This window comes from Clinocottus analis, unplaced genomic scaffold (genome assembly GCF_023055335.1).
Source record: "Clinocottus analis isolate CAN_PGR_092001 unplaced genomic scaffold, fCliAna1.0.p SCAF_19, whole genome shotgun sequence".
NCBI classification, from domain to species: domain Eukaryota; kingdom Metazoa; phylum Chordata; class Actinopteri; order Perciformes; family Cottidae; genus Clinocottus; species Clinocottus analis.
Genome location: NW_027175920.1, coordinates 3,913,374 through 3,939,980, shown reverse-complemented (window position 1 = coordinate 3,939,980; position 26,607 = coordinate 3,913,374). Strand labels below are relative to the sequence as shown.

The window sequence follows — 26,607 nt, the reverse complement described above, 5'->3', positions numbered from 1 at the left end:
ACCAATCAAAAACTCTATTTACATCGTTTGAGTCAGGAATGAGCAGAGTTGTCTTAAATGAACCTTTTTAATGGTATTAATTAGAAACTAGAAAATTTCGCAAGAAATTTTGAAAGTGTGGCTACTACTGCCGTAAGACCTCGCAATATATAGCTTTTGTTTCTGACGCCCGTCTCTCCTCCAAAGCACTTGAGTTGGTTTGTGTGTTAAACTGATTGGCTGATATGAAGCACCTGTGTGCTGCCGTCGTCATGGTGACCAAGTGAGCGCCAGCAGACTGATTAGAGGCAGACTGGACTGTGGACTTAAGGAAATAAACTACTGAACGTCCTGAACACACACAAACGTATATGAAATATCATATGACCTTATTAATGATCACAGTGTTGACAACTACACAATATAAAACACATGTAAACGTCTTTGTGTGTGTCTGTGTGTGTGTGTGTGTGTGTGTGTATGTGTCTGTTTGTGTGTGTGTGTGTGTGTGTTTGTGTATGTGTTTGTTTGTTTGTGTGTGTGTATGTGTGTCTGTGTGTGTGAGACAAACAGACAGAGAGACAGAAGTCATCTGTGTTGTGTGTGCGTGTGTAAGTGTCTGTGTGTCTGTTAAACTGCCCTAACGAGAACACCTGTGGGTCGCTAGATCAAAGGTTGCCATGGTGATGACTTCAAAGGGACTTCCTTACGCTGAGCTTAATAGACCTAAATACTGTGGAACTCCTTTCAAACTATTTTAAAAAAATGGTACTTTAAAAGCCACTATTGCTTCGATATCGCATATTGAGCGTTAGGAAGACCTGATGAACAGATACTGTGACTGGCGAGTCTGTACGATAAAACATGTGTCTGTACGGGCGATTTACAAATCAGGTACGAGCTTCAGGGGAGACGTGGCTTTGGAGGGAGATTTAACATGGCGGCGGATGGCAGAGCGAGGTGGACTTGCTCTCACATTCAGTCCGATTTCAAGACGTCTGAGTCCGTTGGATTCCTATCGACCACAGTTTATGACAGAAGACAAGATTTCCAACGTTTCTATCCAACAATGGTGTATGAAGAGTGAACATTGTGGGAGTAATGACAAAATACGTTTTATTTTTTTAACAGTTTCTGTCGCTTCTTCTCACTCTGTTAATTGGTGCGCCACCCTCTACGAACATTTCGTGAAATTTGTTTTATGTTTTTTGCATTTTTCGGGAAAACGTACGGGCGAATCTCTTAGAAAAGTCATACCTCACGATTCCCGCGCAAACCGCACGTTTCGACGTATTTTTTACGCATGTGCTGGCAACGCTCTGGGAGGAGTAGTGGTTTGACTATAAGAAGAATAATAATAATAATAATAACTAGAAAATTTCGCAAGAAATTTTGAAAGTGTGGCTACTACTGCCGTAAGACGTCGCAATATATAGCTTTTGTTTCTGACGCCCGTCTCTCCTCCAAAGCACTTGAGTTGGTTTGTGTGTTAAACTGATTGGCTGATATGAAGCACCTGTGTGCTGCCGTCGTCATGGTGACCAAGTGAGCGCCAGCAGACTGATTAGAGGCAGACTGGACTGTGGACTTAAGGAAATAAACTACTGAACGTCCTGAACACACACAAACGTATATGAAATATCATATGACCTTATTAATGATCACAGTGTTGACAACTACACAATATAAAACACACGTAAACGTCTTTGTGTGTGTCTGTGTGTGTGTGTGTATGTGTCTGTTTGTGTGTGTGTGTTTGTGTGTCTGTTTGTGTGTGTGTGTGTGTTTGTGTATGTGTTTGTTTGTTTGTGTGTGTGTCTGTGTGTGTGTCTGTGAGACAAACAGACAGAGAGACAGAAGTCATCTGTGTTGTGTGTGCGTGTGTAAGTGTCTGCCTGTCTGTTAAACTGCCCTAACGAGAACACCTGTGGGTCGTTAGATCAAAGGTTGCCATGGTGATGACTTCAAAGGGACTTCCTTACGCTGAGCTTAACAGACCTAAATACTGTGGAACTCCTTTCAAACTATTTAAAAAAATGGTACTTTAAAAGCCACTATTGCTTCGAACATAGTGAAATATTGTTGAATAAAGCTTAAAAAAGCTGAATATATTTGAAAACAACAAAACAGCTGAATATATATGGAAATAGTGGAATATATATATGAACAGATAGAGAAAGGGAGGGAGGGAGACAGAGAGAGAAGTCCTGTGTGTGTGTGCGTGTGTAAGTGTCTGTGTGTCTGTTAAACTGCCCTCATGTCAGAGGTTGCCATGGTGATGAATTCAAATATCGGCAGTTACAATTACTAACTGCCGATGATTATATGGAGTCAATGCTGGGAAACACCTATCCAAAAATCACCCAAAAAACATACTTAAAAAGCCCCGATTGCTTAGATATCGCATATGAAGCGTTAGGAAGACCTGATGAACAGATACTGTGACTGGCGAGTCTGTACGATAAAACATGTGTCTGTACGGGCGATTTACAAATCAGGTACGAGCTTCAGGGGAGACGTGGTTTTGGAGGGAGATTTAACATGGCGGCGGATGGCAGAGCGAGGTGGACTTGCTCTCACATTCAGTCCGATTTCAAGACGTCTGAGTCCGTTGGATTCCTATCGACCACAGTTTATGACAGAAGACAAGATTTCCAACGTTTCTATCCAACAATGGTGTATGAAGAGTGAACATTGTGGGAGTAATGACAAAATACGTTTTATTTTTTTAACAGTTTCTGTCGCTTCTTCTCACTCTGTTAATTGGTGCGCCACCCTCTACGAACATTTCGTGAAATTTTTTTTATGTTTTTTGCATTTTTCGGGAAAACGTACGGGCGAATCTCTTAGAAAAGTCATACCTCACGATTCCCGTGCAAACCGCACGTTTCGACGTATTTTTTACGCATGTGCTGGCAACGCTCTGGGAGGAGTAGTGGTTTGACTATAAGAAGAATAATAATAATAATAATAATAAGCCCGCAGGAGAACATGAAGTGTGCTTCCAGCATGGGGTCTATGACCCCATGCGGCTGAAGCCACACTTAATAAGCCCGCAGGAGAACATGAAGTGTGCTTGCAGCATGGGGTCTATGACCCCATGCGGCTGAAGCCACACTTAACTACAGAATGTAGATACCTTTACTTTAAGGTGGGAGAACAATGAGTTTTATTTTTATGAAGACTGGATCCAAACACTTTCCTCTCATCTTTCCAGAGTGTTCCTGCGGGCCATTAATCAGTATGCAGCAGTGTTGAACAAGAAATTTCTGGATCAAACCAACTTTGAGCTACAGGTAAGAGCTGAGTCTCTTTGACAGTATTTTTCTTGTTTTGGAACAACCTTGATGGCACACACACACACACACACACACACACACACACCCTCCCTGGCGATGCTCTTTTAGTAATGTTAACTATTATCAGCAGCAGCTTTGCAAAAGATTTGGACGTTTTTTTTTTATGCCATCACTTCACTGCAGTTTCACACAGAGGCTGCTTTTAATGTTCCAGATGCAGCATTGTTGGGTCTTCTGAAAGGAGGAAAGGAAGAAAGAACAAATCTGAAGGGATGACACATAAAAAAATTGTGGCGCAGGAACATCAATTACTGTGTAATGGCCGGCAATTTGATGCGCATTTCAGAATATTTTTTACCTGCTCCCCCTCGAAAAGATTAATTTTTTCTGCTTGCTCTTTCCATGTCTGACACATCACCAACTCCACTGCTGTTAAAGCCTTTACGTAGGATGTACAGATGTCTCCTTATGCTGTATAAACAAAGAGTAAGGAGTTGCTTACTCATAGCTACATCTCAGGAGAAGATGGATTAAGTTTACATAGTCTCGTACAGACAATTTTACTATTGTAGCTTAAACAGTCATTTTGACTCTGAAAACTCCTCATGAAGTCACTTGTTTATGTGTATGAATGGACTTTTTGCAATGCGAAAAGGTGGCTATTAAGGCACTCCCTTTTGCTCCTGTGATTGTCCGATAGGGAGTGTGCTAATGGAGGTCAGTAGCCTAAATCTCCAGCCTGGGACAGCTTCCCTACACACAAGTACACACAGAACTGCTTGATTTATTAAAACTGAAAAGCCTTCCACGCATCGTGTGGTGTTTTACTAAATAATACCATGGTGAAACTGCTTTTTGACTTTACTGAAGTGTCCCATTGTTCTCTTAACCCCCGCGCTCTCCTCCTGTCTTCCTGCGGGTCAGCTGTGGAACAACTACTTCCACCTGGCGGTCGCCTTCCTCACCCAGGAGTCGCTGCAGCTGGAGAACTTCTCCAGCGACAAAAGAGCCAAGATCTTCCAGAAGTGAGTACGAGTCCACGGGGGCCTCCGCAATCGCACGCCGACGCAGCCCGCGCTCCCTCCGCAGCGTGAGCGGGGCTTTTTATATATAACTCATCGCACGGGGGCTCACAGGGATGCTCGACACACCACGGCTCCGGTGGAGGCTGCTCTAGTTGTTTGCCTCATCTGAACAAAGCCTCACAGGAACTCCAGGGGTTATCCAGAGCCCGTCTTGTACTCGCATGCCAGGTGTCAGACAAAGTTGGAAATCCCTCAAAATGTAGGCCACAAGTAAAAGCATCTCCTCCGTGCGTTTTATTTCTGGTTATCCCAGCAATGGTTACTATATAGGGAGAACATTTGATATCACAGCGCACAGTTTTAAACTGCCGCGGTTTTCTAGCCACAATTTAGCATCGGAAAAAGAAATGACTTTCCGAAAATCTATCCCTGCTTTCGGTAAGTTCAGCGAGCGCTTTTGTTTCCCGCTTTCCGTGTCCACAAAAGGCCATTCATCAGCATTAGTATTTTTCATGGAGTGCGGTAATGCAGCCAAACGTATAAATGCTTTTCTGGGCACACGTGGACCATATTGGCTCTCGTCTTCATTTGGAGGAGCTTTTTGTCGCGAAGGCATTCATCACACTGCGGCCGAGCCCGACAGCGAGGCTCCTCGTTGGTCAGTGCTTTATTATGAGACCTGATCAGCTCCCACACCAACAGCAAACAAGACGTTCCCGACCACCCCCACCCTGCCTTCCTCCCCTCGTCAGCCTTCCTGGGAAAGAAGCAGCTCTTTGGTTCACACACACACATAAGCTTCCTCTCCTGGCGTTTCCTTTCCTCGCACTGAACAGGGATAATGTCGCTATTTACTGTTTATTTGACATTCCCAAATATGCCATTCAAATACAACCAGGTAGCTTCCAGAGCAACACAAAGGGATATTATGTCGGGTTTGTCTATTTTTCTTTCACCCATTCTTTCTACCAATATCCTCTGTGTCTGTCGCCCTCCACCTACTACTCACTTTCTCTCTTTTACCTCTCCGTCGCCGCATCCCGTCTTCCTGTGAGCTGGTGCGTGAACTGTCAGTCCTGCCTGCAATGCCAATTATTACGCCTTGCAGTGGGAGAACAGAGGGGTGGAATCAGAGTTGGGTGGAGCGTGGCTCTTTAGCGCGTCGAGAATCGGATTTTCTCCTCCCGCGTCTCCCAGTGCTGTTTGTGAAGTTCTGGTCCATTACTGGAGCCTCGTTTCCGTCTCGCATTTGGATCGGCATACTGACAGGCTAACATGTGTCTACTGACATGTACTGCACGGAATAGATGGATGAATGCATCTGTGTGGAGCTAGTCTCAGAGGTTAGGATTCTGCATACTGTAAGCAGGGCGATTTCTTTGTTTTTTTATTCTAATTTTTTGGAAAACTGTCAGAGTGCAAAGAACACACAACCATATGGATACAATCTTTTTTATCCAAACATAACAATGACATCTGCATTTGTCGCAGCCCCCGTAACAGCCAACATCAGAGCACGACTTTGAGAGGTCACGTACACCAGGAGGGTCCATATCTTTGCAAATTAAATAATGCATAGTTCATCTCTGCACGTCCACTGTTATTATAAAAAAAATCAATCGGGTTTTTAAGAATTGATACGATATAGCAAGACATATTGTAACTGGTATTTTCTTTACGCGCCTAGTTTCCACATCTCAGCAGCAACTTTGATGAATACAAAAAGGGGCTCTGGCCAGTGATTGTGGATATGCAGCCACACACACACACACACTCACACAGAGCTAGATAAATGAGCATGCAGCAGTGTCATGATGTGTGCAAATGAGTGATGAGTACAGGGAGTGTCACAGTGTCAAGGTTTTGTGAATACACCACACTTGCTTTGCTCCCGGGTTTGATCACAATCATCTCATCTGTTCTCACAGGCCACTGCTTGTCAATCACTTTTGTTCTCGCTTGCTCCACCTGCCACGTCCGTCTGGATCTCTGTCCTTCATCTCTTGTGTTTCCATCACGCCGTGCACTCCATGAAAATGTCCTCTTTCCTCCTCACAATCTTGCTCACACCCGCCTGACCCGGTGGCATCACGCAGATCCACTCGCTGGCTGCTTACCGTCATTCCCCCCGCTGTTATTCCTCGTCGATATCTCTCTGAGAGCTTCCCTCCCCTGCAGCTGACAGGTGTGTGTTGTAGGCCCTGACAGACGACAGTCGTAGCCGCCCGTCTCGCTGCCTATACAGGGGTGTGACAGACACGGCGTCTGCCTCGGCTCAGACGAGGACACGATGCCTCCTCCTGAGCATCTATGTAGAGACACGCAGCTGCGCGCTCCCACTGGCTCGCGTGCGCGCGATCCATCATATACACAGGTGTGCGCAGAAATAAATAAGACACTCTCGAGTTTGCAAGGTGTGGATGAGGAGCAAAAACAGTCTAAGTGTAATACATAATTCAGCTCTACAGTAATTTCGAGGAGGTGGGCATCTTTTTTTCATATTTCATCATCCTGCAAATACTCGGCTTGACGATCAATCCCTGGGCAGCCCTCCTCCCTTTTGACAGCTAAATGCTGTAAAGTGTTTTGACTCAGCCAGAATACAAAGAGGTGATGCAGCGTCTTCGTTAAAGATTCTTTCAATGCTCCTCTCCTCTCCGTCAGAATGCATTAGTGTGTCTTTGTACAGTATCGGCAAACACAATCAATTGGGTTTTCGGAATTCCATCGGGGCTCCGAAATGTCACAATGTGGGGAAAGAGGCTTCGGGACGTATATTCATTGGAGGTCAGCAGACGTGGCGCGCTCAGCCCTCAAACTCTTCCCCCATCGTTCTGCTTCGCTGCAATGTCATGCCAAGGTGTCGTGCCGTCGCCGTGCTCGTACGAGGACACGGAGGCGCCTCCATCAGTCACTCGGTGGGATAGTCTGGTGTCTGACAGTCGCCTGCAGCGCCACCAGCTGGACAGGACACGAGCCGGGAGGGAAGGAAAAAGATAATCGGGACACCGAATCTTAAATTAAATTCCCCTCAGAGTGGTGTCAGGTATTTGATTTGTTGTGTTGCAGATGCATCGCGATAAGAGTTTCACTTAAGTTTGATTTAACCATACTCTTGTATTGATGCACACCTTAAAGCTACTTCTGGTAACTTTTATCTAAATGACCTTTTGTCATATTTGCATTTTGTAGAACAAGAGACAGGTAACGTCAGGTGCCTCTTCCTCCTCCTCCGAGTGAGTGAGTGAGTGAGTGCCCCTAATGGGATTTGTAGGTTTCCACTATGCCCAGAGCCGAGGAGTCTCCGACACAGCTGTCAATCACAGTTCATGAAGCTTGTAAACTCCTATAATAAACCTGTCAATTCATGCAGCGCTGATCAAATGAATCAAGACTCTGTTAATGCATCGCCAATTTCAGACCTCAAATGTTTTCAGGGACATATTTCAATATGTTCTGTGAAATGTAAAACTTTGCTCCGATCGGTGGGCAGTGCTTAGTTTTCAACATTTGGTTGCAAACTTTTATAAATACTAAATTATCACGAAAATAATCTAATCTTAAACTAAAAACATCACTTTGTCCACATTCCCCTGCATTAAGGGGATCTGTATTTGTCTGCCAGGCTCTGTTTGACGTTTTATTCTCAACGTTTTAAACGTATTACAGAACAGTGGGTAACGCGGCACGGCAGTACGGAGAGACATATCCATCGACTTTGAGCCTCACTTGTATTTCAGCTGTCTAATCAGCCTCACAGCCACACAAATTGGTGGAGGACAGACACTGTGATGGTCGGGCGCTGCTTCAAAACAGAATCACAATATCGCGGTTCAGTGCCGTCATTGCCCACGGTGAGCCAGCAGTGAAAATACATCTGATTACTTCTCAGCATGCGATGGTGCGGCTCAAGCACGCCGTACCAGCCCAGTGGAATCCCAGTGTAAACAGTCCAAAATAGCTCTCTCAGGACTGTTATCTCCAACGTGTCACTATAGTCCTCATCTTAAAACAATTTCAGGCTTGATCTTTCTCACTTTTCTCATCTATTGTCCGATCTGTTTCTCAAAGAAGTAAATCCATTCTTTTAGTTTCACGCACGTGATCGTTTTCACAGACCTGGTCTCACTTTCTGCCTCGCTGCCCGGCGTTTCCACTCCTGTTAGTCTCTCCATCATTCACTGTCCGTCTGTCCTTTCCACTTCACTATTCGCCCTCTCCGTGACCCCGCGGCCCGAGTGTGCGGCCGGCACGGAAACAAGCTCCGAGCTGCCACAGGTGATCAGTTCATGACCTAGACATGGCAGAGCTGATCGCCTTACCGGCGCTGGTTTGCAACAGCAGGACAAGAAGCCAGGATGGTAGCGAGCCTTCCAGCTTCTTTGGCAAATCTTTGTTTTTATAAAAAGGGCTCTTGACGCCTCGAGTCGACCTGAAAGAACTATGCAAACAAAGACTGTCCGATCAGACAGTTTGCCCCATGTCTTCTGTCCTCTGTCCAACACAAACAGCCGAAGACAGTCAGCGGTTGACAACCCGCTGACTGCTGTCATGTGAATGTTTTGAACTTACATGAGTGGAAATAAATATTTAAGTGTGCAATTGTATTCTAAAAAACAATGACGGAAAAACAAGTAGCTTACCATGGACAGAAAGGATGGGGTCGAGGGGTGGGGGGGGGGGGGGGGGGGGTCACTGTCACTCACACTGTTAAACTGTCTCATTGAATGCTTGTGTAACGGGTGTCACATAGATGAGGGAGAACGACTCTTTACCGTTTATTGAGCTCAGAAACAGGAAATAAACATGTTATTGCCCTAACTATCTTTAGCTTGGTCACCACTCATATGATTATTTATCAAAGAAAAGCACTCCGAGGGGCTATAAAATATTTATTTATTTTTTGTCTCATCAACAGCCGTGGCCGGAGGCATTCTTTTTTGGGGTTGTTCGTCTATTCTCGTTAACGCCGTTTCTAGGAAAGCGACCAACGCCTTAAGCAAATTCCTTCAAATTTAAGGAGTAAGATAATAATTAGGTGGTCAAATGTCACTGTGAACTCACAAAACACGTTGGGGCCCATAACCTAAGAATGAATATGCAAATTATGACAATTTAACAAATGGTAAAATGATGGGGTGAGGACATTTTGGTTCGACATGTATGTTACTGCAACATGAGGCACACGACGGCGAGGCCTCTCAGATGTCCACGAGCAGCCTGGGTTTCAGCATCCATACATATTTTGTGTTTAGCTCACTTTTTGTTGATCTTTTTGTTGATCTCGTTTGTCTTTCAGGTACCAGGACATGAGAAGACATATTGGCTTTGAAATCAGGGACATGTGGTACAATCTAGGTAACTTTATTATATTATATATCGTGTCAATATTGTTCCATTACAGTTGTAACCAAAGACCATTGTGTGTGTTTTTTTCACTGTTAATGATGTTTATAATTGTCTGCAAACTAAAGTACTTTCGAAGTCTTACGATTCAACTCGACAAAGAACAGCAGCTAAATATAGACCGCGGGTTTTAATGAGCTTCATGGTGTGTGATTAGAGGGACTCAGCAGGCAACTCTCAATGGAATGATATTGTGGTGTTAGATTTGGGCACCTGTGCCTGCCTTCCAGTCTGCTCATTGTAACCTCCACCATCTGATCCCTTAATTAGAGCCTTACACCAGATTAGATTGACTCCTTCACTGGTTTTAATGAGCCTCTTGCTTGTGTTAAAGTTATTTACCTCATGATTATCATGGAACATTTTTTTTATGAGAGACTTGATCGACATCGGGGGCCAGTTTGTTGTATTCATTTCGAACAGCAAATATCTAAACCATAGCACACTGAGGATTACTCCTGTCCTGTTAGCATCAACAGGTTGTATTTTAAACCAAAATGGAACTTGGTTGTGTGTATTTATATGTAAATGTATTGGTTTTTTCCTCTTTTAGGGCCCCACAAGATAAAATTCATTCCAGAGATGGTGGGTCCGATGCTGGAGATGACGCTAGTTCCTGAGATTGAGTTGCGAAAGGCCACCATCCCCATCTTCTTTGACATGATGCAGTGCGAGTTCCACTTCACATGCAGCTTCCAGCGGGTGAGTCCTCCGAAACTTGACAAAACAACAGGACTGTAACAAAATGACTTTAAGTAGGGGGTGGGAGGGACTCTGAGGAGCAGCTAACACTAAAGTTCAATCGCCGTAAGCCTATTTGTTATTCTGCAAATCTCATTTAGCTTTCCTCCGATTATCAACAGCCACGGTGAGTGAAACTTAATGTTGTGTTCCCGTTCCAGTGCAGAATTAAGCCTTTCTGCATGAGGAAATCCGTTTGGCTACAGCTGTTCAGCCATAAGATGTCTCAGGCACTTTCCTGCTTTGTGGTGTTTATGTGGGCGCCCAAAGTATGTGATTCTTCTTGTACTTGTACCAAACAGCACAATGGCTTTATGTCTCGGCTGCTCCTTACTCCGTACTGTAGTCCTGTGGAGGACCGAGGTGGTTTGAAGCTTAAACAGAGAGCCGCTAATTGAGTCAATGTGTCAGGATCTCGCTCATTGCAGGTGGATGCCACTTTTCTTTCTTTACCTTTTGTGAAACGGGATCAATTTCACATTGGCCTGACCTCCTTTTAGGCTGTAAGCCAGTAATATTTCCTTTTCTTGGTCTCTCACACTACGTCTGTGTTTGTTATAAATCCGGGGCTTAACAGAGAGCAGCATTTATATCTTTTCTTTCTTGGCTGCGCCCTCTTCTTCTTTTCTGTATTTGTGTCTGGCCAATGCACGAGTAAATAAAGAAGTCAGTGAAAATTGGCTTGTTTCAGCACAATATATACAGCTGCTACATTCAAACATCAGAGAAATAGGGTCCATGCATCACTGTCAGAGGCTCCAGCAACAAACAGAGCAAAAGTAAAGGGGATATGTCCCATGATGCAGCATAGTTCAGTCTTCTAACCAAATTTATACAGATAATTATACGTTAAGAGAATAATGGCCAGAACATACCAGCTCACGACCAGCTGGACGGTTAAAGTAGAAGCACAGATCCCCTCAGCCGAGCCTCGAGGCAGAGAGAGAGAGGGAGATAGAGAGACGGGGAGATGGCGTTAATGAATTGAAAAATTAGCCACACTGATTATTTACGCCTGCTCTGTCTAATTGCAGTTCGAGAATGAGATCATCACCAAGCTGGATCACGAGGTGGAGGGGGGCCGCGGAGACGAGCAGTACAAAGTTCTCTTTCAGAAAATGTAAGTGCTGATTAATGGCTCGGATTACGCCTGAGCCTCTCACAAGTTAGGTAATGCTAATTGCAACATGGCACTTCTCAAAATAATCACAGTGTGCTGATGATCACACGGCTATCACAGCTTGCCTCTGTGATATTTGCTTCACAGTTGGACGCTAACTCCGCTGTAATGTGCGAAAAAAAAAAGATTGTTTCCCCCCGAATGCTACAAAAAGTCCTGACAATTTCAAATTGTCGGAGACCGTCTTGTACATGCTTCACCTTTGTTTTTCTCTCTGGCCCTGGGCGTCTCTTCCTCCACAACACCCCAACACAAAACACCACCAGTTTACTGGAGCACTGCAGGAAGCACATGTACTTGGCCAAGACGGGCGAGAACTTCGTCACTCTGGTGGTTCGTCTGCTGGAGAGGCTGCTGGACTACAGGACCATCATGCACGACGAGAACAAAGAGAACCGCATGAGCTGCACCGTCAACGTGCTCGTAAGATGGTTTATTTCTCTCACTTCTCGAATACACACAGTCTCAGTAATGACGTGGCGTGTATGTAAATCACATTGATCATTGGGCATTAGGGTCAATAAAGTGAACATAGTGACTCGCCACACAAATGAAACAATACCAACCACATGCTCATCCTCTTGGAGCACTGAAATGTTCATTTTGACGACTCATCTTCTCACAGTGCCGTGCCAGGTTTTAGCCACTAGAGTCAGCACAGCAGAAAGTCTCACGCCGCAAACTAAAAACACATCTTTTTCGACTATACCTTGAATAAAGAAAGTAGCACTTAAATGGCAGTTGCCTATCGCACTCTGTAGTTTGGCTTTCTTGAAGAAATTGTACTTTCTAAAATTCTTGTTGTTCTAAGTTTGTACTCGCGGTTGAATGCACTTATTGTTAGTCGCTTTGGATAAAAGCGCCAGCTTAATGTAATGTAGAGCGGCGGGGACACTGATGTCAGCCAATTTACTCGTCTTCAGTGAATACTTAGTGTTTTCCTTCTGTAACCGAGGACATTTGTTGTTTATCCATATTTTACTAAATTGAATTGTCACATTGCCAAACTGTTCTTTTCAGAAATATTTAAAAAACAATCTATAGCCCAGTGATTCAAAGAGTTATGCAACGTAAGCACGATGCGCTAATCCAGCATTGTTGTAACCAAATCCATTTTTAACGATCTCTTTTCCTTCCTGTAGAACTTTTACAAGGAGATAGACCGAGAGGAGATGTACATCAGGTAAGTTCTGTCCAGTCGAGTGCCTGTTAAGTCCCTTTGTCGCCCAGAGATCCAGAATACTGTATTTGTTTTTGTTAAATCACATTTCTGTTTCCACTTCCCCACCTGTCCCACCTTTCTGTCTAGCTTTCAGGTAAATCAGGCTGTCGTGACGATCAGTCCGGCGTATTTAACGTTCTGTCTGTCTGTGTCGGTGTGAGAGGCCAGCCCAGACATGACCCAAAAATCATTGCTTTTTCCCGCCAGGTACCTGTACAAGCTGTGTGACCTCCACAAAGAATGCGACAACTACACCGAGGCGGCCTACACTCTGCTGCTGCACGCCAAACTGCTCAAGGTACACAGACACAATATCAACAGCAAATAATTGCAGAAGCACACACTCATAAAAATAAAAGAAAATACACTTCTACGCTGTCAGGCATTTAACCTCGGGCATTAAGCAAATGGTGGATCTGTGAACTTGAATGTGTACAGGATTTCGAGCGATAAGGCCACATTCCTTTAATCCCACCATAGTACGAGATGGCTACTAGGAGGGCAGACATGCTGAGCGGCATCTTTTTCACCTTGCGTAGTCGATGCAAATCACGGCTTGTATCTGATCTTTCCTTAAGGAAGATGAAAAAAAAGCTCCGACATAGTTTAAAGCAGAGGATAAAGCAGCATCCATCGGAGGAGCTCCGGGATAAAGATGTGCTTTAACTGTCCTCTTTGTCGTCTAAAAAACGCAGAATCCTCGACTATAAATCACGTGGTTCAGTGCCAGGCACAGCTGGTTTGGGGCAGAAGACGGAGGCAGGTTTTTAATACACTTCCTCCAATGATATCTCAAATTAGATACATAAATATGTACAAGCTCTTGCCAAGCATTTCTTTTTAAGATGCCCCCTTTTTGTTTATGCAGGCCTGCTCAGAAAGTTTTTTTTTATCTTTGCCAAAAATATATCACATCCGCACACCGAGCGCCACACACAAAGAGCTGCCGTGTCTATTCCCAGTCAGGGTTTGGTATAGCCTGCATTTGGAGTTGTTCCTCGCTGCCTTTTATCCAAAACGGTTGCACCCAACAACTCATCTGTATTTGCATAAATAGCTGGCTGCGTCAGCCTTTGTGCGGGTCCCGACAGGGGGAGAGCAGGCTGTGACTGAATCACATTTTCCTCGCTGAGCAGTCACAGTAGCATGCAGGAGTTGTTTTTGTTATTATCATTTTAATTCTGCCCATCTCTCAGCAGCTGTGGCATTCCCGATCATACCTTCAGAGAGGGACTCGCTATTATATTGTGGAAATTGGTTAATTTTGTTCCACCAGAGTCTGGATGAATCCTTTCTTCTCCAATAAGCTGCACTGTGTCATCTTTGTCCTGCCTTTGTGTAAACGAGCTTGAATGAGAACGGATGACGGATGCATAATTCTGCGTCCACCAGCGGTTATATAGTAAAACTGGCTCCTGTGGTAATAATTAGACCTCCAGTGGAGTCCTTGCAGCAGTATAATAATAGTTGATGAAGCTACGGCCCTTTGTGTTCTGTCAGAGATGCATCAGCACTTTTCTTCTGTCGATGCAGGGTCACCAGCCATCCATGAATAAACCGAGACCCTTTCAGTCCTGTAAATGCCGCGGTTCAGCTGTAAAGGAATCAATATCCTGATTCAAAGCCTGCCGGCATGCCTCTTCATGCCACAGCAACAATGTGCAGAGCAATTACTTTTTTCACCCATCTCTAGCCCCGGCTATGCAAATTCCTTGGCTTTGCTATTCAAATTTGGCCCGGCTTACAAAACTTTGGTCGGTTTTTTTTCGCAGAGATCTTAACTCCTCAGGTTACTCACAACACCAATTAAAACTGTCTGGTAATGGATCGGTCCTGGCAGCACACACAGGATTACGGTTCCTCGACACGGAGGCCAATCAGATTGTCCATCTCCCCGCTAGCCAAGCTGTTCTAGCTTGTCAGAAAGCTCATTATTCTCCATGCTGATGCATGATGGAGTACACGGTCAGCACAAAAGGATACCCCGCAGTCTTGGTTCGTTTTGTTTTTTGTTTTTGCATCCCCCTTTCCTTGTCTGCCATTCTTTACAAAATCAAGCAAAATGTGTAATGAATAAGATTACACCGCTGCGTGACTCCATTGTCGCTGATGTTTATTGGTAACAGAAGCATAAGTGACGCTTCTCTCTGGTGGTTACAAGTGGGCTTACCTACTGGTGGATTATTCTGTGTTTTTGCTGAATACTATAACAGCGAGTATTCGCCATGGGCTGCACTTATGCTCTCTCTGAGCCGTCGACACATGTTTCATTGCCCGTGTCTCAAATTTCCCTATTGCCCTGTCAGAGTGCAGGGCCGCTTTGAAAAGAATTACAAATCAATCTCGCCCATTTGCATCGGCTATAACTCAGTGATTGATTTCTTGTCCCCCCCCCGTTCCCCTTTTACTCTGAATCGCATTGCCCAGCGTTAACCCCGGCGCTAACTTGTCCTCTGCAGTGGTCCGACGAGCAATGCGCAGCCCACCTGAACCAGAGAGACGGCTACCTGGCCACCACTCAAGGACAGCTGAAGGACCAGCTCTACCAGCAGATTATCAATTACTTTGACAAGGGCAAGGTGAGACACACACACACACACACAAAATAGTAGTCATAATCGTGATAAATTGTGGACTCTGGGATGCTATTTTTAGATGCTGTCATCTCTGTTAAATACCTCTTCTGGCACGAGGAGGCAGATTTCGAAGAAGAGCTGCTGAATGAGGGTTTCATATTCCTTTTCTACAGAACGAGAATCGCAAATAATCCTCTTCTTTTAGCTGATGCTCATCTGGATGAAGCCGCGTATCTGACCACACAAGCATTAATGTGGCTCTTTTGTGTTGTCCCATACTCCTCCTCGTCCGGCCCGCTTTCTCATTTTCTGTCATTCCACATCAGCGAGGTACTTGAGTGCCATCTGTATGATCCCCACGTAGTGCGACGAAAGAGAGCAGGCCGTTCATATGCACCTCAGTAAGAGAACCTGTTCTACTTGTGTACTGCGCTATATACATCTGCACTCTTCATATTTGGTTCCAGAGGAGAGAAAAATGGGTTTTTAGACTGTAAGCTGAGCCTGAAATGGGTCTGCAGGACTGCAGCCACAGCTTCTCAGATTGGGTGTCCCAACACTGTGCATGTGTCATCAGTGTCGGGGTGCAGCCGCCACTCATGGTGAACTAGCCAACTGTCACTCAGCGGGACACTGCCAGGGAGACAACCAATTGAAAAGGCCTTGGCTAAACATACCACACACACAAACACAAACACACCAGAGTGATCAGGAAGTGTTACAGTGTCTGTATCAACTGAGGACAGTTTCTTTCGAGTGTCATGGGAGTCATCCAGAAAGCACTCCCAGATGGTGTCGCCGCCACCACTCCCGCCGATGGCACGCTGATCTGAGAGGCAGTCTGGACTCGGTCCGCCTCCAGCCCGGCCCAGATCAGTTCAGCCTAATCTCGTCTGTCAGGAAGCCAGTTAGAAGCCCTTCAACATGTTTGAGTGGCTCCCATCTATCTCTGACACCACTCCACTGCAGTCTCTGTGGGAAATCCATCACTGTGTGGATGTTGCTTCGCCAGAGAGGATAATATTTGAGTTTTAGCACAATATGGACATAATAAAAATAATTCACATGTATTCATTTTTACAAAAAAAAGGCTTATATTGATTACCATTGTCAGGAAAAGATGATTAGTTTTATTCAATTGGCTGAGAAATCACAGCTTGAATCTTAATAATTAATTAATTTGCGACGTGTGTGTGTGTGTGTGTGTGTCCGTGTGTGTGTCTCCGTGTGTGTGTCCGTGTGTGTCCAATAGATGTGGGAGGAGGCCATCATTCTGGGAAAGGAGCTGGCTGAACAGTACGAGAATGAAATGTTTGACTTTGAGCAGCTCAGCGCATCCTTGGTAAGAAATAAACATTTTTGTTTCACTTTAATGCCTTTTATCACATTTCAGTATGCAGACTATTACTACTCTTGAAAATATATCGATGTTTAACCAAGAAAGCCTCGTTAAGATTAAAATATCTTTTTCAGAATTGTTCTTGTCCTGATAGGCGGCAACAACATGAAAGAGATGATACGAAACTTATCACAAGATCATAATAAAACAAAATTAAATCAAATAAATCATTGTAATTATGGGTATGTGTATAGCCCCGTATAATTATAGTTTATAGCACAATGATTTATAACAATATTCATAACACTTCATGAAGCATTTTATATTGGACTTATTAGGTCAAGTATCATAATTGTTGGTCACTCACTGACTTTATTCTACTTCTTATAGTTGTTAGACATTATAATCAGTGTTGTAATGCATTATAAGTTATTCTAAGAGGTCTTGTTTGCTTTAAAGGTTTTTTTATATCAATATCATTCTTAAACAGTCTAAAGTCAGTGAGTGACCGGCAATTATAATGCTTAAAAAGTCCTTTAAAATGTGTTATGATTATTGTTATGAAGCATGATGAATATTTCTGATTTGCTCACAACTAAAATAAGAGTACTATATGCAGATGATTAAAAACATAAGTATGTTTATAATGCATTAAAGACATGGGGTGTCAAAAGAAGTGCATCATGGGAAAGAAAAGAAGAAGCATCTGTGTTTTCATGCCAGTGAATCTTTCCACTGTTTCTCCCAACAGCGGAAGCAAGCCCAGTTCTACGAGAACATCGTGAAGGTCATCCGGCCCAAACCGGACTACTTCGCCGTCGGCTATTACGGGATGGGCTTCCCCTCCTTCCTACGAGTGAGTACACCCCCGCGCATGGCTCGCAGCACGGCCAGCCGCTCGTAAAACACTTAATCAATAGCTTTACCGGCGCTTGCTTGGTTCTCAGCCTCGGCCGTCAATGCGTCCGTGCTTCACGCGTCTCGCTCCCTCAGGTTTTTGGTGTGTTTTTTTTTTTTGGCGTTGACTCACTTGTTAAACATCCCACCTCGTCTGGTTTTCACTTCACGGTTCACTCGCTCGCTCACAGAAAAGGAACGTGAACCGTAAAGCAGCTGTTGCGTGCGTGGACGAGAGAGAGGATCCGGAAATAATGTGCGGGACGGATGGCTGACGGAGGACTGAGAGCTGTGAATTTATAATTAAGAATCCGTTTCTCTATCCCGGTCTCGTCCTCTAAGTTTGAGTTATAGGAAGCCCTTTTTTTTTGCCCGTCTCTATATCGATGGCCAAATTGATCCAGGAAAAGTGGGGGGAAACCTCCTATCTGCATTCTGTGTATTTTTTATTATATATTCGGTATCCTTAACTAATAGCACTCTGCAAGAAAACAACAATTATTTTTAGTATTCTCAAAAAAGTGCATTTTTCAGATAGGCGGTTTTCCTCTTCGACCGTGGATATGTATCTAATATCCACCCGTTCCTAGCACGTACTATATCCGTCGCTCTGTTTCTTGGTCAGTTGGTCAATCCTACAAATCCCCCATCATCCACCAGTGCAGGACATAAAGCCTTAAAGACTGTTGAGGTCAGACCCCCGAGAAGCACCCCTGCCTTCGATGGTCCGATCAAAAGGCCGATCACGCTGCAAACGCTGCCTTTAATTCCGTCACCTGAACACCCCTTTCTCCGCGCCGTGAGCGTGGCCTGCATCACAAGGTCCTCCCCATCGCGGCCTGCGCAACAAAGCCTGCTGCACAATGAAAGGAAGTGAAACGGTCACATTGTAAATTGCTTTAGGGGGCCGCTGCTGCATCATGGGTTATAATCCCAAATCATTCAGACCGGCGCTAGTTGGAGCTTTACTTTGAAAGTTCTTGGGGCTGTTCAGTGAAAGCCACCCCGCTCTCTCAAATGACCACCATTAGTTGGCCATAAATCATTCGGAATATGAGCACGGAAACTGAATAATCGCCCCAAAGTCTATTTAGAACCCCTTCTCATGATACTTGGTCTCTAAACCTAAACTGATGTGTGTTTCCTGTTTAAACATCCTGGCCGGCCTCGCACCAATCTGATCACGGCTTATCGCAAATTTAGCACACGGTCAACAATATGTTTAATATCTCCTCCCTGGCGCATTCAGTGTCTTTGGTTTCACTGTGTGCATATCAGCCCTCTTGGCTCTCTGTCGGTGAAGGGTGTCCCGCTCGGTCCACAGTTTTTATTTAAACAGTAAATTAAATTGATAAAATGTCTCTTTGTGGAGCTGTGTTTACCCCCCCCCCTCCCCCACACACACATGTCTATCATAACTAAATGGCTTTGCTGAGGGTTTGTTTGCTTTTAATACATCCCGTTGCATCGTCTCGTATGCCACTGAGTGCGTTGTATGAGGTGTGTTGTATTTCACACAAAGCGGCATAAAAAAGGCCCTCGCAGAATGAGATGTCGTTGAAGTCGAGTCTGCAGAAGGACCGTTATCGTTTGACCTTTTCATTCTATTACGAACAACGGCCGTCTCACAGCGGCCGCCCGCTGCTCTCCGATCTCTAACCCCTTTCATCTGGCGGGGCAGAAACTCCATTACAGACGGGCCGAGGTGCACTCGTCTAATCTAGCCGGCCGTTTAGACGAGCGTCAAAGGACAGCTTTGAGCTCTCTTTTTCTTCCTGCCGTATTTATTGTCGAAGCTGTTGGATCTTACCTTGAATAACCAGGGCGATATTTGTAGTGTTCCTTAAGCTTCGGTGGAATTAAGGACGTGTACAAGCTGGTCTCAAATACCCCAGCTGGTAAATATTACACACAACATGTTATCCTTGCGGAGAGCCCGTCTTCTCCATCGTCTCTACGTGCGCACGCCCCTCTTGATATATATTTCATAATCATGTTGAAGGATTTCCGCGCGAGTCCACAAGGAAGTGTTGGAGTAGTGGCTCGCTTGTGGAGATGAACGTAGTTCGGAGGGTTGTTGTTTTTCACGCCCCGTATTGGTGTTTGTGTTGCAGCTTCGGTGCGGCGTCCTCGGGGAAAAGTCAATTATGTGAGAAAATCAATACTCTGATAAAGGCATTTTGTATCCGCCCCTCTTAGGAATTGATTATGTGCTTGATTCAGCGGCTTATGATTTATTAGTTGTTAATGTGGTTCGACACAAGGGTACCCGCTAATTATAACGCGCTCGAGAATAGATCACGTCATTTGTTTAGGTCTGCAGAAGCAACTAAGCCATTGGCCCCATTTATTTACTTTCTTCTTTAGTTTTGCGTTTGTTTTGTTTCCATTTAACGGTACAATTAACTGACAATTTAAATTCTTCTGTTACTGACAAAGAAAAACATTGAAAAGACGTGCACTTATCTTTTCTTATTTATCCTAAGTCATCATTTCAACCTTGAAAGGGCAATACCTCGTCTTAAAGCTTTGAAGCGCGACTGAAAGCTCCTGTTGTCTTTGTGTCGTAAAAACACGTTTCTGTCGGCTCTTTCGCACATTAAAAGGTATTCTCAGTATTTCAAAGGCTCAACAATTAATTCTCTCATTGTACATCCAGTCTGCGTATTTTCCTCCACCTCTCCCTTCTCCTCGCATCAATCCTAAACTTGACTTAATCCCTGTGGTTAGTTTTCCTGTGAGCACTCTGCTTAAAAAGCAGTTGAGAGTGTGTGAAAGTCGGTTTGAAATATGTATCCGAACGCGCCGCATTCAGGGCAACTCGGTTATGAGCTGTCACGTTGGATCATTCACAAGTGATCCTCAGACGGACCCCTGAGCCCACTCGGGGAGATGAAGGAACATTCCTGGCTCGCACGTCAGCGGTACTCTCAGGCTTGTATTCATTTTGTGAGAAAGCAAGATTACCTTTTTTTTTTTTTTTTTTTATCAGCCGTTGTCTGTTTTAAACAGTGAGATTCTGCAATCGATTGAAAGAAAGTGTCCTCGCAAGTTTTTCTGGGAGCAATCTCGTTTTCCTTGTGGTCGTTATTCAGTAAGTAGATCCAAGGAGTTTAAATCCTCAGTGCACGCGTTTCATTTTCATTTTAATTTGATAACAGTGCAGCTATATTGAACTAGCACTGCTTAGTTACTTGACTTTATGAAATTGCCTTTTTTTCCCATTAGCCAAGAAATAAAAGACCATTTGGGCGTGAGTTATTATCTCAATGACAGTGATGTTCTTTGCCAGAAGTAGCCGGTGTAGTTTTGAGGGTAATGAAAAGGAGAGTCGTGACATTGAGATTACTGTACGCACGCCTCGAATGCTCAACAACACCTTGAAAATCTTGCTCTCCTCCTTATGAAAAAGTATACAATCACACAGTGTTGCCAAAAGATTGGATTGTCCTTGAACGGATTTGAGTGATTTAAGAGGAAAATATTGAAAGGAAATCCTGTCGTCGCTCACCATCAGAAAGTGGCAACAGTTTAAAGTCGGGCAGCTTTGTCGGATTCTCCTGCAAGCGAGAAAGAATGACTTTCAGCGGGCTTTTGTCAACTTATTTGTCAGAAAAACAAATTTTAAAACCGCTCCCGGCGCATGTTTCACGGCTGCAGGTCCTTTAATTCATTTGGGAATCACGTGTGCCGAGCATGAGCGTGGGGCTCGCTGTGAAGACAGAAAGGGAGTTTAAAAAAGAGAAGGAGACGGTCAGACCCACGGGAGGTCAAGCTGTCGGGATGTGAAGAAGACTCGTCCCCGAGTGCCAGGATCGTACCACACTGCTTTCAGAAAATAACCACTCCGGTGGTTTGAAGGCAAACTTCATCAATAGCTAGTTAGCAGCCATTGTAGCAGCCATTTGCAGTCTGTCAGTGTGCTGAAGCCCAAGTCCCCCCAAAGCGAGCCCACTCAGCTGGGGTTGACTAATCACAGAATCAATGCCCAGAACTTTCTGTCAGCCTCATTTCCAAGCATTTAATATGATAATGTATTTCCACCCAGCCACGGCATCGGCCCGAGTAGGTTTACAAATGAAAGCCGCCCGCTCTCATCCATGTGACTTTCTTTAAATATCTCGGTTTTCGCATTGTCCCTGAATGCCACCATTGAATGAATGCTTCTGGGTCTAATCTTTTGTGAAATGGTCTATGAAATGACCCTGAGTGAGTGCTGCCATATTGCTTTATTCATAAAATGGGCACAATGTACCTTTCGAGTATGTCAGCGTAATGTCTTAACATTTTCACTTGCTTTTATTTTATGTTTTGTATTTTTTTAGAGTTTTTTTGAAGCCATATGCATTGAAATTCGAGGATCTGGTGGAATTCACACTCGACCGCACAAACAATATTCAAAGCAAGAAACTATGACATTTTTGTCCATATACAGAAAATATTAGTGGACAGAGAGGAAGTTTATAACTTCAGAGGAAACGTGTGTGAGTTTTTGGAATGAACTGGAGAAAGAAATCTTAAAAAGACAGCTTAAGAAGATGTAAAGAATATGTACCGGGAGGGACAGAAATGAGGATTTGTATTTTAGACTAAAGAAGCAATTGTGAGAAATGTTGAATTGTACTTATTGAAAGTCTATTTTCACCAATATTCATTGGTTATTTTTGTTTGGTTATTTTTTAAATGTTTTTAAATCTATTTCTATCGCTGAAGCCAGAATCAAGGATATTCAATTCAAATGAAGAAATATCTCTCTGCCTTCATGTTCATATCCAAAGTCTCACTCTTTTCTTTTGTCCTTCAGCACAAAATGTTCATCTACCGAGGGAAGGAGTACGAGCGCAGAGAGGACTTTGAAGCTCGTCTCCTCACACAGTTTCCCAACGCAGAGAAGATGAAGACGACCACGCCGCCCAGCGAGGACACAAAGTCTTCTTCTGGACAATGTATCCTCATTAATTCCATTTTAAGTGTTGATGTTTTGCCTTTTCCTCGTTTTTTTTTTTTCCACTTCCATGAGGATAATTTTGTTTGTTTATCACTAAATAATTAGGGAGTAATGTTATCGCTTGTAGACATGATTTGAATTAATATTAATATCATACATACTTTAATTGCCTTTGCCTGTTATTTATTACATCAGACAAAATGCCTCACATGTATAAATCAAAGCTTTATTAACTTATTTAGTATAAGTTACCACAAGGAACCTTTAACTGGTCATGAAACTGTCTCCATAAGACCTCCTTAAGCAAACTAGAGCATCAGTGAGAATACACAACATGACAGTTCTTTGTAGCAGCTTTAATAAATTACAATTTATTTTTGTAATCTGTAACAATTAGATTAGAATGTATAAAAACAAATAATTTCCTTGATGTTCCTGCTGAAGACATCCAGTGTTTCACGGTGAAACCCATCCTCGACCTGCCTGCCAAGTTTCAGAACAAGCCCGTCTCTGAACAAATAGTGAGGTGAGCGGGACATCTCCTCTCCACATTCAGTCCTCTACGTTTGACAAACTGTGTTAGTCAAAGTCACACAGCACGCGTAACATTTTCCCCGTGCGCTGTGTTGGGTTGAGAGCCAAATCACGACGTAAATAAATGTGCGTCCGTGTGGAACAAACAGCGGTTGACCTTCTTGCTGTTCTTGTAGTTATTGACTTGCACCGGCCATCTGCCGCCGGTCGTCGCGCCAAGTACAACATTGTTCCTCTGACATCATTAATACCTTTTTGTGTCGCGCGCCGGGGGCCACAGCAAACAGTGGGGCCCCCTAACCACTCGCTTGTTTGCCCGATCTGTACGCCGGCTACGCGCCGCGTCAGTCGGCCGTGCAAATTCACTTTGATATGCCACCCGACGCATCCATGGACGTAATTAAAAGAAGACATTTACTCTGGAAAAAACCTCGAGGCCAAAAAATACCTGCGCACTGATGTTATCGCGACACCGCGGCTGTGATCACGTCCCCCTGCAGCGGCCGGTTGGCTTGTTTGCCAGCTGTGTTTGATGGGAATATGTAACTCTGTTAATAGCCCAGATTAGACAACCGCCTTTACCGAGAGGTTCCACACCGGCCGTCTCTGCCGACTCTCTGCCGGTTTCTCTCCCCGGCTCTCACAGCGCTCTCTCCCTGGTTGTCTCTCTCTGTTTTCTCTCATTTATTCTCCCATTCAGTGGAACAGGTCTGCGGTGCATAGCAATGAGTCTGAGCTGTTTGAGCCGAAGGGTCACAGCGGCAGGCAGAGGGCTCCCTTCTGACCTCGCTTCGACCCGACCACGCTCTCTCACCCGCCAGCTAACAACATGTAAAAGGCTTAATTGGGTAACTCAGCTGATTTAAAGCTGCTTTATGAATCAGTTTCTTCCATCTGAATCTCAGAGGCTCCTTTTTTTTATGTTAATGATTCGCTTTCTCCGCTAATTTGGGACTGGCTCTCATCATGGTTATCATTAAATAGCCTGTTGCCCTTTGTGACCAAGAATAAATGGCTCAAGTACCTGTAAGTCCTGAGCCCAAGCTCTCTCTTTGGTGTTTGAATTAGCATTACATAGACAGTCCTGAGCAGAACAACTTCAAACATTACAGCATCACTTATTGCTACAGCCACAAAAGGGCAGCGGTTTTGGAACTGATTCATTATATATTTTATTAATATGTGTTTGCTAATAAAGGCAAAGCATGCACTTTGAAACATATGATGTATTGTTTAAGGCGGTGGTTCTCAAATGGTGGTACGTGAGATTTATACAAGAAAAAGATTTCAAATTTGCATCGATTCAAAAATCCATGAACGTTAAAAAATGATTTAATACATTTTCTCTCAGAAATAGGTGTAAGTTCACACACTGCATTTTATGTGTTATATATTCAATCAGACACCGATGGTATTACATCTTTTTTCAACCCAAAATGCTTTGCGCTGGTTAGGGGGTATTTAGCTGAAAAACATATTTAGCATGCAGTACATCACTGAAAAAAGGTTGAGAACCACTGGTTTAAGGGATGCAATACAATGTGGATACGTCCGTATACAAAGTGTGTGGGGCACCGTGTATGTGCCCAGACGGCTACGCCCGCAGACACCAAGCAGCGCCATCCTTTTCCTCGTGTGAAATGTCTATTAACCCGATTTGGAAAAGTTCATCCCCTCGAGTCGCGTGCCTCTGTCTCGTACGCCGCAGCTCCTCCGAGTGTCCGACATGCCGGTGACCCAAAAGTCAATTTATTACGATGGATATGAGGCCGCGTCGTAGACGGCTCGTCAAAAGCAGCATGCTTCACGCCACAGCTCCTGGCAGAGCCCGTCTGGAGGGGGGGCCTGTCTTGTTTTTGACCTGAAGCCAAGCAATCAACCTTTGAATCAGGCCGTAGATTGCCCATAACAGTTTTAATTTACTCAGGCTCTGACGTTCTCCCTCCCCAGCTTCTACACAGTAAATGAAGTCCATAAATTCCAGTATTCCAGGCCAGTGAGGAAGGGGGAGAAGGACCCCGACAACGAGTTTGCGGTAATTGTTTTTTTACTACGACTTGGCTTTTCTGTTTCTTTTTTCTTCTCTTCTTCTAGAGGCATTTATGAATTATTTGTTGACATTAAATCATCATGAGCATACTTTTCATGCTCTTTTTAATTGAATAAGTGTGATGTCAGTTTGAATTTCTTAAAATAACATACTACTACTTAGTATTTAAGTTTATTATAGAACATTAAGCTACTTTTGTTTGCCCAAGTTGTTTTTTGTTTTTTTTTTCCCCTGAATTATTATTTTTTTTTTTACTCACGTTATTTTTACAAAATATTTGGCTAAACATAAATGCCTCAGCTCCGCTAACAAAGCAAAAATATTGTACATAAGTAAATCGGCAGAGTAATGATCTCTCAGCCTAAACAAATAGTTTGCCAGTCTTCTCTGACATTTAGCAAACAGAAAGAAACTTAAATAGGTTTCTCATTTTCATTTTTGTTTTCAGAGCATGTCTGCTGTTTTGGACTTGTTTACAGGATGCTGCCAGATTATTGTTTGAGATTTGTGTTTGAGGTTATAACACATCTTTTGTATCATTTCCAGCAGAGTAAATCAATATCAAAGCAGGCCTCTCATTAAACAGGGAAACTGGCAGCCAACAACAAGACCCAGACGAAATATAATTGTTGATCCAAATCTGTTCGCCCTGTGAAGCCACTAATACTGCCGATTCCTGCTTGTTGGTACATCTTAGGAATTATGTTGCGTACATATTTAATATCAAGGTGGCAAATGAATCCCAGTCACACTGTTCTCTCTGTGTGTTCACTGTGCATCACTTCATCTGAGCAGGTTGATGTATTTACCTCCTCTCTGACTGATAGGACTCTCTGGGTCTTGACTGTGAGGTGATGGATCTTTATAAGATTCACAGACATTACTCGAGCTCCCTCCATCCGACCACCTCACCCTACTTTCTATTGAACAATGTTAACACCATCTTCCTCTCATTCGCGCGACAGTCTGAAAGCTTGTTTCAATGCAGTTTGGCACAACAACAAAAAAAAAACCTGCATCGTTATATCGGTCGATTTCTGCGCCGTGATCTGATTGCGCGTCTTTGTCGTTCTCGTCAACAGAATATGTGGATCGAGAGGACCACGTACTCGACGGCGTACAAACTTCCTGGCATCCTGCGCTGGTTCGAAGTCAAGTCGGTCTCCACGGTGAGTATGAAGGGGCCGGCGTGCCAGTCAGGCCTCCTAATCAGACGAGGATCCGCAGCCCTGCTTTAGAGGCAATCGATACGATTTGTCCACTTAATCTGTAAAGGCAGCCGCATGGACGCGGGCATGCCATTCCCCGGACTAACGACAGGGCACGTTCTCTCTCCACCAGCGGGCCCGCATTGATCCACTAAGCATTCCTCAAAGGCCGTCTCCACCGACAATAGCGGCCACAGCACAAA

General features: G+C 44.1%; 1 protein-coding gene across 1 annotated transcript in view; it reads left to right on the top strand.

Moving 5' to 3' along the window:
• Positions 1-26,607, top strand: part of dock1 (dedicator of cytokinesis 1) — a 161,737-nt gene that overhangs the window by 119,100 nt on the left and 16,030 nt on the right. The window contains exons 30-44 of the mRNA XM_068582553.1: positions 3,197-3,275; positions 4,203-4,303; positions 9,603-9,661; positions 10,263-10,411; positions 11,485-11,570; positions 11,897-12,053; positions 12,773-12,813; positions 13,060-13,150; positions 15,312-15,431; positions 16,681-16,770; positions 17,519-17,623; positions 22,469-22,610; positions 23,057-23,138; positions 25,097-25,181; positions 26,279-26,365. Of these exons, the coding sequence (XP_068438654.1) occupies positions 3,197-3,275; positions 4,203-4,303; positions 9,603-9,661; positions 10,263-10,411; positions 11,485-11,570; positions 11,897-12,053; positions 12,773-12,813; positions 13,060-13,150; positions 15,312-15,431; positions 16,681-16,770; positions 17,519-17,623; positions 22,469-22,610; positions 23,057-23,138; positions 25,097-25,181; positions 26,279-26,365 (1,474 nt within the window). The remainder of the gene's footprint in view (positions 1-3,196; positions 3,276-4,202; positions 4,304-9,602; positions 9,662-10,262; positions 10,412-11,484; positions 11,571-11,896; positions 12,054-12,772; positions 12,814-13,059; positions 13,151-15,311; positions 15,432-16,680; positions 16,771-17,518; positions 17,624-22,468; positions 22,611-23,056; positions 23,139-25,096; positions 25,182-26,278; positions 26,366-26,607) is intronic.